Here is a 15550-nt window from a genome sequence, read left to right as displayed (position 1 = left end):
AGCATAGTGCTTTTTAAGTGATAGAAGTTCAGTAAGTATTTTTTAAACTTGATTCACTTACCTCCAGGGAAATCAAAATAGGAGAGTAAATAGAGGTAGTCATTTGTTAAGGGAGAAATAGAATATATTTTCTCTAATTCTGTTTTAGTGCTTTTCCATTGAGTCATGCATTTCCTCTACAGTTTTTGTGTCCTTTGTGTTACTTGTTTCCCCCTTATCATTTAGAAATATTGGGACCTACTCTAACTTATTTTTTCATTTATCTCTTGCATCGTTTCAGTTGGTTTTGCCCTGTACTTTGAAATATCTTTATTCTGGTGTCATCTTTCTTATATTTATTTTTCAAAAATGATACAGGATCATATTTATTCAGAGATCAAAAAGCATAGTAGTCTTCTTTAATTCATGCTGGAGGCTTATTTATGTCTCTGTACCCTCTCATTCATTCAAAATGTATTATAGAAAATCTAGGTGCTGACTTTACATATGTACCAGTGGTACGTACTGTACATTCTGGTCTCTGTCTTGATGTAACTTACAGAGATAGATTGCATAGGTTTATTAAATGAACTAATGTGAAATTAAAGCAGAAAGACCCCTTATCACAATTACAATTTTTATGTTGACTTTTTATTTTTTCATTTCATAGTTAATCTTTGCTTCTTTTTATATTATAACGACTTCAATTTTAGCAGTTATATTTAGTGACTGTTTTTCTACCCTCCACCGTATAGGAAGTTAGTGTGAAGTTACTAAAATTTTTAATTTACCTTCAATAAGGACAACTGAAACATGCCTTAATTTCCCTTGAACAGCTTTAAAAACTAAGCTTGATGAGTAATGAATATGTCTACTCTCAGCAGTAGATACATTATTTTGCGATTTTGAATGTCCTTTTGTAAGCTGACTAAATGGTACTTTTTTTTTTTTTAAATAGTAAAGCCATTTTTTTCTATGGAAAATCAAAGTGACAAGTCTTGGTTGCATTATATAGTACCGTTTTTTGAAAAAAATAAAAAATAAAAAGCTTTATTTTATACAGCTTTTCCCCCTTCCTAGTATTTCTCCCTTTTGCATGACTTGCTTTCAGTAAAGTAGTGCTTACTTGTCTGCTATTTTCTGTTTGTCTTCATTTCTATAGCAGTCTTCAGCAGCTTTCAAAATTATAAATGTGACTTTCCTGTGACAGTCTAAAAAATGTTTAATCATTGTGGTGCTGGGTGTTTTTCTCACCCTAAAGGGAAACTTAAATCTTCTCCTCTATTTTTAAATTTCTTGGTACTTATTAAACCTTTACTAGTTATTAACCACTTACAAGGTCTACTTAAGTCTACTTGATAATGTTTCGTTTGTATGTTAAGTCTCAGTGTCACATTTTTATGTTAACAGCTAGTCACCGCACCTAAAATACATAGTCTAGCATTTTCAAACTTCACAGATACCTTTGATATATAATAGCTAAACTATTGTCCTTTGTCATGAATTCCCACTTCATGAATTCAAACTAAATACGTGTCTACTATTGATGTTATGTCTGTAGTTTCACAATTCCATATGAAAAAGTGTAAGACTGTCATTTTTTGCATGTAATACATATTTTTCTCTACTGCATCTGATGTAAGTATAAAAGTTATGAAGTGTGCTTTTTTAAAAAGAATGTATGTCTAACTATTACATTGGAAAATATGGTCTGGCTAAATGTAAAATATTTAGCAGTAAATTATTACTGCTAAATAGCAAAGCTTGATCTATAAGAAAGCTAACCATTTAGTTGCAATATCAGTATTTGTTCCTAGTGATAATACCTTTGTAGCCTTGGATAGAGAATCTTTTTAATTTTTCAATTGGCTCCTCTTGTATAATTATTTTGTCACTGTATTTTCTTCCTAAAAAATGATTTCTGAAAAGAAATTTGAAAAATAAGGGAACAGATATGTAAACACATTCTTAAGTTGACTTTCCATATGAATGTTACTTTATTGTTGCTATAGTACTGTTTTACATATGTTGAGTTTAAAATTTGGTAATGTAATTATTGAATTTTTAAAAAATATGTTGTATATTTTTGACTATTTGGCAGGCTTAATAGGTAGAATTGAATTATGGCTTGCTCTAAGCACAAAATAAAGTTACAGTTTTTAGGGATCTTTACTCCCAGTTTCATGTGTAAACAAAGTTTCTTTACAATGTTCTAAGTAAAGGAATAAAGAAATCATTGTGTATTTGTGGTGAGGTGAAAAGGAGCAGAAAAGTCTGGTTAACTAATTTTATATGATTGGTAGACAAAGATTTACTAAAAACCTTCTTGTTTGTTAAAATATTTTTAAACTTAAAGACCAGTGTGATAGTATTAAAAACGTTCTTACTTCATCTTATAAATTTGGACTGATTCCTTTTCCCTCATAAGAGAAAATTTTAGCATGGAAGAATTCTGCCAGTCATTTTTCTCTAAAATATGATAATCATAATGTTTATGATTTTAAGTGCTTTATGCCTTACCTGTGGTGCTGAATGTGGCCTAGTTGGAAAGATTTATGAAGAAACCTTCATTTCCTCTTAGAGTCCACCTTTTTTCTTAAAATATAAAAGATTTGTCCTTAGAGAAACAAATGACCAGTATTATTAAAAGCAAGATTTCTGTTAGCTTGAATTAAGCAGAGAGAAATCCAGATTTAGTCATTCATTAACATATGTTTTGCAGCTAACACCACAGGTGGTGAAAATGCCCATATGTTTGTCCTTGATTCTGCTCTTTATAACTGTAATTCTTCCTTCATTTTTCTCTTACTCCCGAGTGTGTAGGAACTCAGATTTTCTTTAGTATTTCAAAATTTCAGTAATAGTATTGTAGTATAGCTTAAAGTATCTAGTTTTCAGCAGCTGAGTAATTGTGGAGCAGTTTTATAACTTGAACTCCTCTGCACAGGAGTTGACCTTCTTGACCTTCTGTTCATCAGCAGAATAGTTCAGTGATACTCTCTTGGGTTTGTTGTTAGATATATGTATCCTCTCTTCTTTAACCTATAATATCATATATGTTGAGACACTTTCGAAGTGATTCTTGGAAAAGGGGGTGAGCACCTAAAAACTATTAAAGTTTTTTTACTTTTTTATATCAAAACTCAGTCATTAAAAGTAAAATGAACTTTATAGGAAAATAAAAATAGTTTGTCTTAAACTATACATGAGCAACATGTTTTAGTAGGCTTTCTTTTGCATTAAAATCTGTGATTTCTGATGCATTTACAGTGATAGTGATGAATGTAGTAGAAAAAGTGATTGTTAAAACTATCACAATTAAAAATTTTAATTATAATTCTCAGATTGGTTTAATATACCAAGTCCTAATTTGGAACTTAAACTAAGTTGATAATGTTTGGTGTTCCCTTGTTTTCTGTAATATCTATAAACTTGAAACTAGTCATTTAAATGTAGAACTATGGAAAAAGTATTAGTCTTTTCTTAAAAAGTTCAAAGTTAACATTAACTAGAATGAACTCATCTTTGGAAATTTGGGTTGTTAATTGCTTAGAGTTACACATGTATTTTAAAAAATTCATGTCACTGTAAATTTTCTTGTGCTTTCCTGCTGTTTAGATGCCCAGCCTACAGAGTCTGAGAAGGAAATTTATAATCAGGTGAATGTAGTACTAAAAGATGCAGAAGGCATCTTGGAGGACTTGCAATCATACAGAGGAGCTGGCCACGAAATACGAGAGGTAAAGCACATTTATGTATTTTCTAGTTAACTAAAACTTACCGTCCCACCTCTTTGTAATCTCTATTGTTTTCTAGACTTCAGAATTCTATATTTCATATTAAGTATTATATTTGAAGGATGCTAACTTGGCATTGTTTCAGAAGTGATTGCAGTGAAATGAGCATAATAGGAAAAACTGTGTTCCATAAATAGGTAGTTTTTGTACATTAAGAAAATGTTATTTAGTTTTTGGGTTGCTCTTATACCTGAAATTTGCAGTATTTATGTGGTGCTTCCTAGGAGAAAGTGGAAATATCCTTGCAGTCAGTACACCTTCCCCATGACTTTACATCACAAAGAAAATATGTAGTGTGGTCTCCCTCAACTTGCCTCTCCCAAACTGCTGAACTTTTTCAGGTTTGCATTCATCTCATTTTTTGTTTCTTTTGTTTTTCAGAAGAAGCTGTGTCCTTGCTTCTTTCCAAGACTGACTTCTTTACCTTTGTTCTTCATCCTGTTCTGAAACTTTACTCTTTTAATTATTTCTTCTCTTAATTAAATCTTCTATCTTTTTTCTTTTACTGAATTCTGCCCTGTAGCATATCCATGTTTAGGTGTCCAGAACTACACAGAGGAACTCCCTGTCCCCTGGGCCTTCATCTCTCCCCTTCTCATTACTGCATTTCTTGAAGCCATTGCCCGTGCTGTGTTTCTTGATTCTTCCCATCCTCTGTTTTGTTTATTATTGTCTATAACAAAGAGTGCAGAGGTCATCAAGGTCACTTTTTGGGGCATACATTCCATATCCACCTTGATTTCTCTTCTGACATTTGGAGTGAAGGCAAATGAGTGCAGTGAAGGCAGAATCAAGTGCAGACACCAGAAGGTGGTGATTCAAAACGTGTTGGTGATTGATCAAATGTTTAGGGTAAGGGAAGAGAGAGAGTTAAATGATTCCATGGTGTTTATTTTATTTTGAGACAGGGTTTAGCTCTGTCACCCTGGCTGGAGTGCAGTGGTGCAACCATAGCTCACTGCAGCCTCAGTCTGCTGGGCTCAAGTGATCCTCTTGCCTCAGTCTCCCAAGTAGCTGGCACTCACCGCCATACCTGGCTAATCCCCCACCAAATAGAGGCAGGGTTTTGCCATGTTGCCCAGGCTGGTCTTGAACTCCTAGCTTCAAGTGATCCTCCCTCCCCCGCCTTGGCTTCCCAAAGTGTTGGAATTACAGGCATGAGCCACCACGCCTGGCCCTTGTTTTTATTTTACATTAGCAGATCGTAGTGTCATTAACTGAGGGAAATTCTGGTGTGAATTCTGTTTGTTGATATGCACCCTTCCTTTTTGTCTGGAATGCCCTTCCTTTCATTTTTTTCTTCAACCCCCTCCCCACCCCCGATAATCTCCTACTTCCTCTTACTCTTTTGCCCACTTTATACACGTTTCTTTTGTGGGAACCATTCTTTTTTTTTTTTGGGGGGGGGTGAGGGGTAAACCATTACTATTGAGTGTTTATCTCTGTACCACTGTACTTCCAGCTTGAGGAAGGTAAACCTGGTTTCATATATATTTTGTTATTATCAGCACCTAGTACGTTGTAAGCTTACAGCACTTAGTAAGCGGTTACCTGTTGAACAAATAAATACAAGGGCTTTGGTCTTGGCAATGTTATTGGCTTAAGTAAAACCTTAAGATTTCAGTAACTAAGGCATATAACCATTTCTGTGAAATTCAGTTCTCTAAACATTTAAACGTATTTTGAAAAATCAAACATTTGCGGAAGTGAAAGATTTAAATGATTTAGTAGGATCTTAATTAATTGGTAAATTTTTTTATGATGGTTATCAGTGCTACAAATTAGTTTAAATTGTTTATAAGTGTCAGGTCATTAAACTTCTTTAAAGCTTGTTGTTAGGAAGAGAAAAATCTTACTCGCTGTAGAGACAAACACTATTCATTATCTGTTTGATTTTTTTTTTTTTTTTTTTTTTTGAGGCAGAGTTTTACTCTTGTCACCCAGGCTGGAGTGCAGTGGCACGATCTCGGCTCACTGCAACCTCCACCTCCCAGGTTCAAGCAATTCTGCCTCAGCCTTCTGAGTAGCTGGGATTACAGGCGTGCACCACCATGCCCAGCTACTGTTTGTATTTTTAGTAGAGATGGGGTTTCACCGTGTTGGCCAGGCTGGTCTCGAACTCCTGACCTCAGGTGATCCACCTACCTCCGCCTCCCAAAGTGCTGGAATTACAGGCATGAACCACTGCACCCAGCCTTTCTTTTATTTTTTTTTTCCTTTTTTTTTCTTATTCTTTTTTTTTTTTATATAGAACTCTTAGGCTTTTTTTAATGGGGTTTTGCTCTGTTGGCCAAGTTGGTCTTGAACTCTTGGCCCCGAGCAATCCTCTCGCCTCAGCCTCTCAAAGTGCTAGGATTATAGGTATGAGCCACCGTGCCCAGCCCGGGTTTTTTTTTTTTTTTTTAATTGCAGTACTTCCCATTGGGAGAATTATTCTGCTTCTGTGTGTGGGAAGGCTTCCTACAATAAAATAATAATAATAATAATAGTGTTTTCTCTAAAGTCTGTTTATAGATTTGATTGAATGCATATTAAGATTCATTTGTAATCTTCTGGAATAGAGTATAGTGGTAGAAAAATTTACATATAGGATATATCAAAGAGACTTTCTAGGGCTGTGAAACCAGGATCTCATAATGCTGTGACCAAAGATTGAAGTTTTGCATAGGATACCATAGTCACTCAGTAGTGCTGTTTTCCTGAGGAAATACAAGACATAGCCACGCATAGTTCACTCAAAAATAGTCCATAATTGGTGATGTGAGAAAGTAAGTGTCTCCAAGTTTAAAAGAAAAGAGAAAGTTTACATAGAAAAATAACATTGAAGAACACCAAAATATAAGGGAAAAGTAAAAAGCAATGGTAAGTGATTATCTTACCAGGCTTGAAACAACTTATAAAGGTACCATTGTTAAACGCTGATAAATGAAGTAATAAAAGAGAAATAGGCATTGAAACACAAAACATGTAAGCTAAAAAACTGAAAAGCTGCATTTAAATCTACTGTAGATCGGGGACAAATATGTAACTCTTCAAGCAGTTGAAATTTTTATTGAGAAGTTGATGCAGGTTTAATGATACAAAAAGAAAAGATTTCTGAAGAGTAGAGAAATTAAGAAAGCAAGGTACAAATAAAAGATGAATATATACCAAATATACAAATAACTGATGTATTACAACATAGGACAATAATTAAATTGCTAATAGTGTTAATTAACTTAGAGCAGCCAACTATTCTACCTATGAAAAAGCACAGACAACAGAAAAAATGGTCAGCTTTGCTAGTAAGTGCACGTCACTGCGAAGAAGTTTTAGTTGGTTGGTTTGTGAAGAAACAGTAATCTCAGTCAGTGCAAGAAGTATTGTAAAATGGGTAGTCTTTTTGGAGGTCGATTTGGAAGTATATTAAAAAAAAACTATAAAATTGTTTGTGCTCTTGCACCAGGTACTTACACTTTATAAAACATTGCAAACAACTGTAATTTAAGAGGAAATCTCAATGTAAAAACTGGTATGGCCACCTTATTCATAGTAGCAAAAATGTGGAAGCAATTCACAGAGTTACTATGAAAATTAGACAATCCATGTAAACAGCATAGCACCATGTCTGATACAAAGCTAACATAAACTGAGAGTCTTATTATTATTACTATACTAATGATGTTGAATTATATTTAATATGTTTTAGTTTAAATAATTTTTTAAACATTGTAAAATAGAATAAAATTTGATTTAAGATAGAATCTATTAAATAAACAATGCTTATTGTCTAGGATTAACCACCTAGAGGGAAATAAGTACTTTCCATTAATGTAATATGTCCATAACCGTTTTAACATTTTTTTTGTAAATCAAAAAAAAAATAGCCGGGTTTGGTGATGCACACCTGTAATCCCAGCACTTTGGGAGGCCGAGACGGGTGGAACACCTGAGATCAGGGGTTCGAGACCAGCCTGCTTAACATGGTAAAACCCCATCTCTACTAAAAAAAAACAGCCAGGTGTGGTGGCGCATGCCTGTAATTCGAGCTACTTGGGAGGCTGAGACAGGAGAATCACTTGTACCTGGGTGGCGGAGGTTACAGCGAGCCGAGATTGCACCATTGCACTCCAGCCTGGGCAACAAGAGTGAAACTCTGTCAAAATAAATAAATAAATAAGAGAAAGAGAGAGAGAGAGAGACTTGCTATGTTGCCCAGACTGGTCTTGAATGAACTCCTGGCCTCAAGCAATCCTTCTGTCTCAGTGTCCCAAAGTGCTAGGATTACAGGCGTGAGCCAGTGTGCCCAGCCAGTTTTAACATTTTTGAAAATGAGTTATACCTACTCCGTAATAACCTCACCATTGACGTTTACTAAGTGCCCTTTTGCATGTTGGGCTATAATGGGTGTTGACCCAAAACCTTATCTAACAGAGTACATTATTGTGAGAGGACAAGGAATTAGAAGTATAAGGAAGAACCATAAAATGTTTATTATAAGAGAGCAGGCAGTGTCTTCAGTTCTAAATCTAGGCAAGGCGGGGCCGGGGAAATAGTTATCTCAGCCCAGTTATGAAAATGGGTGACATTTGCTAGAGCATTTTTATATTGTGAGAATGAATTGATATTTAGAAAGGCATTTTTAGATCCTTGCGATAAAAATAGGATCGACTTCTTTAAGAGAAGAAAATAAAATTTTAACTTTTGTCTATTTGCTTTTTTTGTTGTTATTATTGTTTTTAGTTTAATAGACATTTATTCCTTTAGTTGAACAATCTCTATATACAGTCAAAATGTATGGTTTAAGTTATTTTTTTTTTTTTTTTAGTAGAAAGGAATTTAGATCTCAAGAACTTCTGTGAACTTTCTATGAATATTTCCTGGAAATCAGTTAGCCAAGCCTTTTGAATCCCATAGAGAAGATAGGAGAAAAATTAGTCCATAGAAACCAGTATTTAAATTAAAGTCAGCAAACCCAGAATTGAGAAGAATTGTGCAATTCCTTTTCTGCATTTCCTTCACTCTCAAATTTACCCTGGGCGACAGTAGCTTAGTCTATGGAAAAACGTGATAAAAACAAATGCAATGCATTGTGGTGGTATGTAAATGTTGGCACATACCTGATGTTCCAGCTTTGTGGAATGATAAGGATTTTAGGGTAGTTTGAGCAGGGACAAGAAAAATAACTGCAGACAACACATACGGTTAGATTGGAAACCAGGAACTTATATTGGCTTCAATTATGACTTTTCTCTGTAGCCTGTGAGTGTGGACAGAGTGGGTTGGCTCAAGATGTTTTTATTTGTAAGGCTAACTGGTCTAAGAGTGATGTACATACTTCTAAATAGCCAACTATTTTCCCCTGATGTGGCTGAAGGGATTCATAATGGTCACAAATTAGTGTTACTGATAAGTATTTTAAAAACTTGATTAAAGTTGACTTTTTCTACCCTCACACTTGAAAGGTATGTATCTAAAGCTTACTGGCTTCCCATCCTAGCATTGATTAGTAGTTTGTAAAAGTTAAGGTTAATAATTCATATTTATATAACATTCATTTTGACTATACACCAGTGTAAATAGCCCTACTGACTACTATCCATTGATTTCTATAGAGCTATGGCATTGGAACTTTTATGTGAACTTAAAATGCTACTGTGGAGACTGAGGCAGTTTTGTTTAGGTTAACCCAGATTTGTTTCATTCCTAAGAAAAACCTCTTGCAACACGTTTATTATTCTGAGAAATGGTGGCATTTTTGGAAACTTTTCTCTCAGAAACAGCAGTCATACAAATGGAACAATAGATTAAATTAAAAAATGTGGATTCTGTTTGAGCCCATGTTTTTCTACATATGATCACAACGTAGGGTTAAGGTATCCTCCACCCAGTCTACAAATGTCTAAAGCAAAACTAAACTTAAAAAGTTTGTACTTGCCGAACCCAGCCACTTGAAAGTAAACCAGCACAGTGTTGCCATCACCCCAATAAAGCTGTAACATTAATCACATGCACTAGACAAATCTGCAGAGCTAAATAATTTATTTTAAACCTCTTGCACCACACAGCATGTTTTAAACACTTGACATGTAACTCCAAAGTTTATCTTACTGGAAAGAAGACATACTATAAGTTTTATGATTTGACAAAGCATTCATGAAATAATCTACAGACTGTTTTTAACAGACAAGTAACACCTGTAAACAGACATAACTGTCCTAAATTGTTAATTAGATATTAATTATACAAACATTACATATATTAGTGGTGAAGGTGGAGCTAGAGAGCATTGTACCTTCTCCAAGCTGCATGGCAAGAACCAGACACAGTTTTGTGGAATTTAGGGACCATCCAAGCCATTGCCCTTTCAGCTGGCAGATGTCAGCCCACGCATCACCCTGTGCTTATAGACTGGTATGGTGATCTGTTGGGTGTCGGGAGTTCTTCTGTAGCTTTATGGAATTGATCAATGAGGAAAACCTCAAAAATGTGTACGTGGAATCTTCACCAACCCAGTAAGAATTCAGGACATGGCCCCACAGTGGCGTCCAGCTCACTCCTTAGCGATGTACTGAAGGCTTCGAGCGAACTTCAGCAGATTACCACCATAAAGGACAGGCTACCTGTACGTTGCACCCTTAGGAACTGGGCATTTTCAGCCGCCACAGTACACACGAATCCTATATATGACATAACCTTGTGTGGCCTAGGCTGCACACTTTATTGGGCTGGGTGGGGCCAGGATCTCTGTGGAGAGACGAGAGCTGATGGTACTGCCAGCAGTGGACCATCAGTGAAAGCACATTACATCAAACTACTTCTTCCTCCATGCCTCCTGGATGGACTTTTGTGTACCCATCTTGGCTTATTTGATGGCTGCCACCAGACAGAAAGGCTTATTTACTTGTTTGCTGAATAACAAATACAAGAAACAAATTTTTACTACCTGATAGAAATCATTACCAAGTCTGGGCCTGAGGCCAAAGGATTTTTTTTCATATATATCAGCATATCAAGGTCTCTTTGAAATGTTCTTATTACTATAGAATGTGAACAAAGGATTGTTACATGTTGTAGTGTCAGATTTTCTTGAATATTACAATATTTCTAGATTAATAACATAAGTAGGATTGACTTCAGGCTTCTGTTGGGTTTAAGCATTTAAAAATATTGAATAAAACATCAATTTGAAAATGGTACCAAGATTGTAAAGTAAATTGCTTAACCAGTATATAGCCCATTAATTCAGTTTACAGCTAATTTGTTCAGAGCGTCCTTTAGATCTGTCTGGGTTCAATTTTATTTTGCTTTCCTGATTTTTTGTTTTTTGTGTGGATGGAGTCAGAATACCAGTGCCTTGGGAGTATCAAGACATGTCATATAACCTCTCGATAGTGTTTATAAGCAGGTCCCTGCTTGAGTTCTGAATTTCAAACGGTATGTTTAGTTTGTTTCAAGATGTTAGAGACAGTAAATCAGGTTGTTGAAGAACATGTTAACTTCTGTAAAGGAGTACAAAAAACATCTATAGGCAAATGAAAGATAAAGACAAAAAAATGTATTTTTGGAAATAACCCTCTATTCAGAAAAGATTACTTAATGATTTGAAAGACTGAGTATAGAAGAAGTCATTTATATTAAGGATCTCTAGATTATATTTTCCTCCCTTTCAGATTTAAAACTAGTTTTTCATCTTATTCAGGAAAGCCTGAGAAAAGTTGTTATCTAGAATAGGATAGGATTTTAGTTATAGAGAATAAGTGTCTGTGACAATTTTTTTTTTTTTTTTTTTAAAGACAGAGTCTGGCTCTGTCACCCAGGCTGGAGGGCAATGGCATGATCTTGGCTCACTGCAGCCTCCACCTCCCAGGTTTAAGCGATTCTCCTGTCTCAGCCTCCTGAGTAGCTGGGATTACAGGCATGCACCACCACGCCTGGCTAATTTTTGTATTTTTAGTAGAGACGGGGTTTCACCACGTTGGTCAGGCTGGTCTCGAACTCCTGACCTCGTGATCCGCCTGCCTCGGCCTCCCAAAGTCCTGGGATTACAGGTGTGAGCCACGGCGCTCAGCCGACAATTCTTAAATCACAGTTTCAGCTTGATTTAGGTTCTTAAGTCGTAGGTAGTTTTCTTAATGCTAGTTTGGACCCTGGAATTTTAATTATTGGAAATTTCTTAGCCTGTTCCCAGAGTTGGCATCTTATTGTCTTACTTTTTGAGTTTCCTTTTCTACTACTAAAATAATTCTTTGACAAAGAAATACTAAGAGACTCTGTGATATGGGAAACATGCAATATTTTTTTTTTGTGGATCTGCTAGGCACCAAGGCATAATATATTTAACAAACATATTGGACCATTTTAAAATTTTCATCATGTTCATATCTATTGCAAGGATAACTAAGAATTTATTATCTTAGTTATGTATCTAACTAAGGTTGAAGTATCTATGGAGTTGAGAAGACCCACTCTTAGCACTCCTATGGAGTGTCTGTGGAGTTCAGAAGACTCACCCTTAGCACTCAATATAGAATATTCAACACTCAGCCGTGCGTGGTGGCTCACGCCTATAATCCCAGCACTTTGGGAGGCCAAGGTGGGTGGATCACCTGAAGTCAGGAGTTCGAGACCAGCCTGGCCAACATGGCGAAACCCCATCTCTACTAAAAATAAAAAAATTTAACTGGGCGTGGTGGCGCATGCCTGTAGTCCCAGCTACTTGGGAGGCTGAGGCAGGAGAATCACTTGAACCTGGGAGGCAGAGGTTGTAGTGAGCCGAGATCACACCACTGCACTCCAGCCTGGGCGACAGAGTGAGACATTCTCTCAAAAAAAAAAAAAATTCAACACTCCTAGGTTCAATATTCTATATTTTATAGATTATACTAGGGTTTCCTATGTTTGCTAAAGCCTACATTTTAATGTAAAAGTGAACTGTTTTTTTTTTTTAATCTAACTGTTTTTATTCTTTGGATTTTGAAGGCAATCCAGCATCCAGCAGATGAGAAGTTGCAAGAGAAGGCATGGGGTGCAGTTGTTCCACTAGTAGGCAAATTAAAGAAATTTTATGAATTTTCTCAGAGGTTAGGTAAGTTGAAAATTTTGTAATTGTGACTTCCCTAGTGAAAAAGATGTTTATTCATTCCAGAAGTTTAGAGTTTTTTATGTTCATGATGCTGAATTTGGCTTAGTATCTGTTTTACAAGTAAAGCAAGCTTGTTAGACTGTAAGATTATACTTAATCTTCTTTCAACCCTGGCCTTTTAATTCATTTAGACCATTTTTGTCCACAGATTATTTTCCTCATCATCTGTCGTTTTACATACATGAATCTGAGCATTGATTTTAAATGATTTTAAGAACACAAAAGTTTAACTAACCAAGGGCCTGAGGATTACTTTCCCGTATATGGGAAAAGGACTTACTGTAGAGATGGAGAGAGATTCTACCAAATGATTTCTCATAATAGGACCGTTTAGCATCCAAAGAAAGAGGTTTCCTTGAAATTTTTACTGGTTACACTTAATTCATGTATCTAAAACTGTAGAAGATGAGAAATAGAATGGGTGTGCTTGCTCATGTCTGTAATCCCAACACTTGGAGGCTGAGGTTGGGAGATTGCTTGAGCTCAGGAGTTCGAGCCCAGCCTGGGCAACATGGCAAAATCCCATCTCTTAAAAAACAAACAAACAAACAAAAATAAGCTGAGTGTGGTGGCACATGCTTGTGGTCCCATCTACTCTGGAAGCTGAGGTGGGAGGATCACCTGAGTCCAGGAGGTCAAGGCTGCAGTAGCTGTGATCACACCACTGCACTCCAGCCTGGGCGACAAAGTGAGACCCTGTCTCAAAAAAGAAAGAAAGAAATAGAAAGCTAATGATATACCCAAAGTTGTCTAGGGAGTTATTAAAGCAAAAAGAATTCAAAACAGTTTGCTTTTTCCCTTGCTTGGGAAGAATTATTCAAAGGTCAGAATTGTGTCTTCAATATGAGTAAGCAAAATTGGAACTCCCTTTATTGGAGGAGGAGGAGGTAGGGCAGGTAAGATTTAGCCAGTTAGCTTTGTGTGATTTTAAAGTTGTAAATGTGAAGCACTTTATTTTGTACAGTTAATAGACACAGGAGAGGAATAGTATAGATGTGTGTCAGAAATTAGGACGACTTGAATGTAGTTAAAACACGTACTTCCATATAGTTTGAATTTTTGAAATGTATAAACATTACAAATTAATCATAAGAAAATCATACTGTGATTGTTTGTTTTTTGAAACCAGGGAGTATATACTGTAAGATTGAAGTCAAACTGGGACCCAAAAGCTAAATTTAGACTTGAGAGATGTGATTTGTCTGGCCCACATAATTTTAAAAATTTCTAATTAGTTGCCAGGTTTAACACTTGGTCACTGTATGGTTTTTTTTTTTTTTTTTTTTTTTTTAAGCCTCCAACTAGCAATAATTGATCTGCGTGTTAGAGAGCCAGAACCACATGGCAAACCATCTCTCTCTCCATTAGTTAGGACTTGTGCTTTCTATTCTGTAATAAGTTTTTATTGCTTCATGTTTTTCAATACCTTACTCTTATTTATATTTGCTATTTGGCCATTTGTATTTGTAACTTCTGAAGTTGGAGTTCTATTTTTTAAAAATGCCTATGTTCTTAAAAAAAGACAATTGCTGTTTTTCCTTTAGATGCAGTACAGCCTGTTAAATGTAATGTTAAGACAGACAATGGTTTGGATAGAAATACTGTATAAATTATCTTTTTCTTACTGGAAATAAGAATTGTAATTTATTTTCCCAATTTTAGAATTAGTTATTTTACAGTATTTGTCTTTCAGTCAAGTGTCTCTGTAGTCTGTAGCTTTGTACTTTATAACCCAATCAGCCTAGGTTTTCTGTCTTGGTTGTCTTGTCTACTATATACAGCTTTTCTTATGCTGGTTTCTGGCAGCATTTATAGTTAGATTGCTTTTGATGGTGCTCAGATGCTATTCAAGCTCATCTTGGTCTTTTAGCATATCCCAATAAACACAGAATAATTGTAAAATAGGCCAAACTAGTTGGACTTAAGTGTTATATTTTTACCATGGGAATTAATCGGTCTCGTGGTATATGTCCCATCATGGGTGCTATTACAGCACAAACAGCACCATGGAGCAGCATGCAACTGTGAAGACGCTCAAGATTCCTTCAGAATCTTGCAGTTCTAAGGAGAAGGTTTCTTGGCCAGAGCACTACAGATACATCATGGGTTATATTTCAGAAGAAGGACCCTGATCCCTTGCCAGTTTGCATACTTACAATGGGACAGGGCAAGGATTACCTGCTTAATTTTAAGATACTCAGTTTTGCTGACAGGGTTTAACCACACTGCCCTGGTAAACTTGCCATACTTGCTTGTTCTGTACTTGCTTGTTTTGTTCTGAGGCCTTGGAGCCCCTCCTGTTCAGGCAGATACCTAAGGGAAGGTTGTATGGTCAGGCAGTAGGACAAACTGCTTTGTCTCCCCTGAGTCTTCCTCATGCTTTAGGGGCTTACATTAGGGACTGCCTCCAAGGGTCATAATGAGTAAGTCCCTCCAACATGTTAGCTTTTCACTGGGCAGAATTTATCAAAATGTATTTTAAAGGCCCCAAATGCCCACCGTAATTGTGGTCATGACTCTTGGTTGTCTTAAATCCTTTAGAATCCATGTCCTCAGGTTCTCTTCTGCAGATTTGAGAGTAGATAGATGGCAGTTGGTGAGAATAAACGGCTGTTGTCTCTATAGGGAAACTCTCCCCAGGGGCCTCTTC

At 36.0% G+C, this 15550-nt stretch overlaps 1 protein-coding gene, 1 non-coding gene and 1 pseudogene across 13 annotated transcripts in view; 2 read left to right on the top strand and 1 right to left on the bottom strand.

The window, feature by feature from the left end:
* Positions 1–15550, top strand: part of CYRIB (CYFIP related Rac1 interactor B) — a 177615-nt gene that overhangs the window by 144452 nt on the left and 17613 nt on the right. For all 12 annotated transcript variants that reach the window (XM_055287252.2, XM_055287256.2, XM_055287258.2 and 9 more), the window contains 2 exons: positions 3598–3719; positions 12738–12843. In XM_055287252.2, the coding sequence (XP_055143227.1) occupies positions 3598–3719; positions 12738–12843 (228 nt within the window). The remainder of the gene's footprint in view (positions 1–3597; positions 3720–12737; positions 12844–15550) is intronic.
* LOC129487079 (small nucleolar RNA SNORA25) lies at positions 6365–6491 on the top strand. The gene has a single exon (XR_008659205.1). It is a non-coding gene; the product is annotated as a small nucleolar RNA SNORA25 (small nucleolar RNA).
* On the bottom strand, positions 9837–10838 carry LOC129486823 (large ribosomal subunit protein eL15-like; annotated as a pseudogene).

Source organism: Symphalangus syndactylus, chromosome 7, assembly GCF_028878055.3.
Source record: "Symphalangus syndactylus isolate Jambi chromosome 7, NHGRI_mSymSyn1-v2.1_pri, whole genome shotgun sequence".
Classification (NCBI taxonomy): Eukaryota; Metazoa; Chordata; class Mammalia; order Primates; family Hylobatidae; genus Symphalangus; species Symphalangus syndactylus.
Note: the sequence above shows the minus strand (reverse complement) of the source record. Positions and strands in the feature narration are given on the sequence as shown.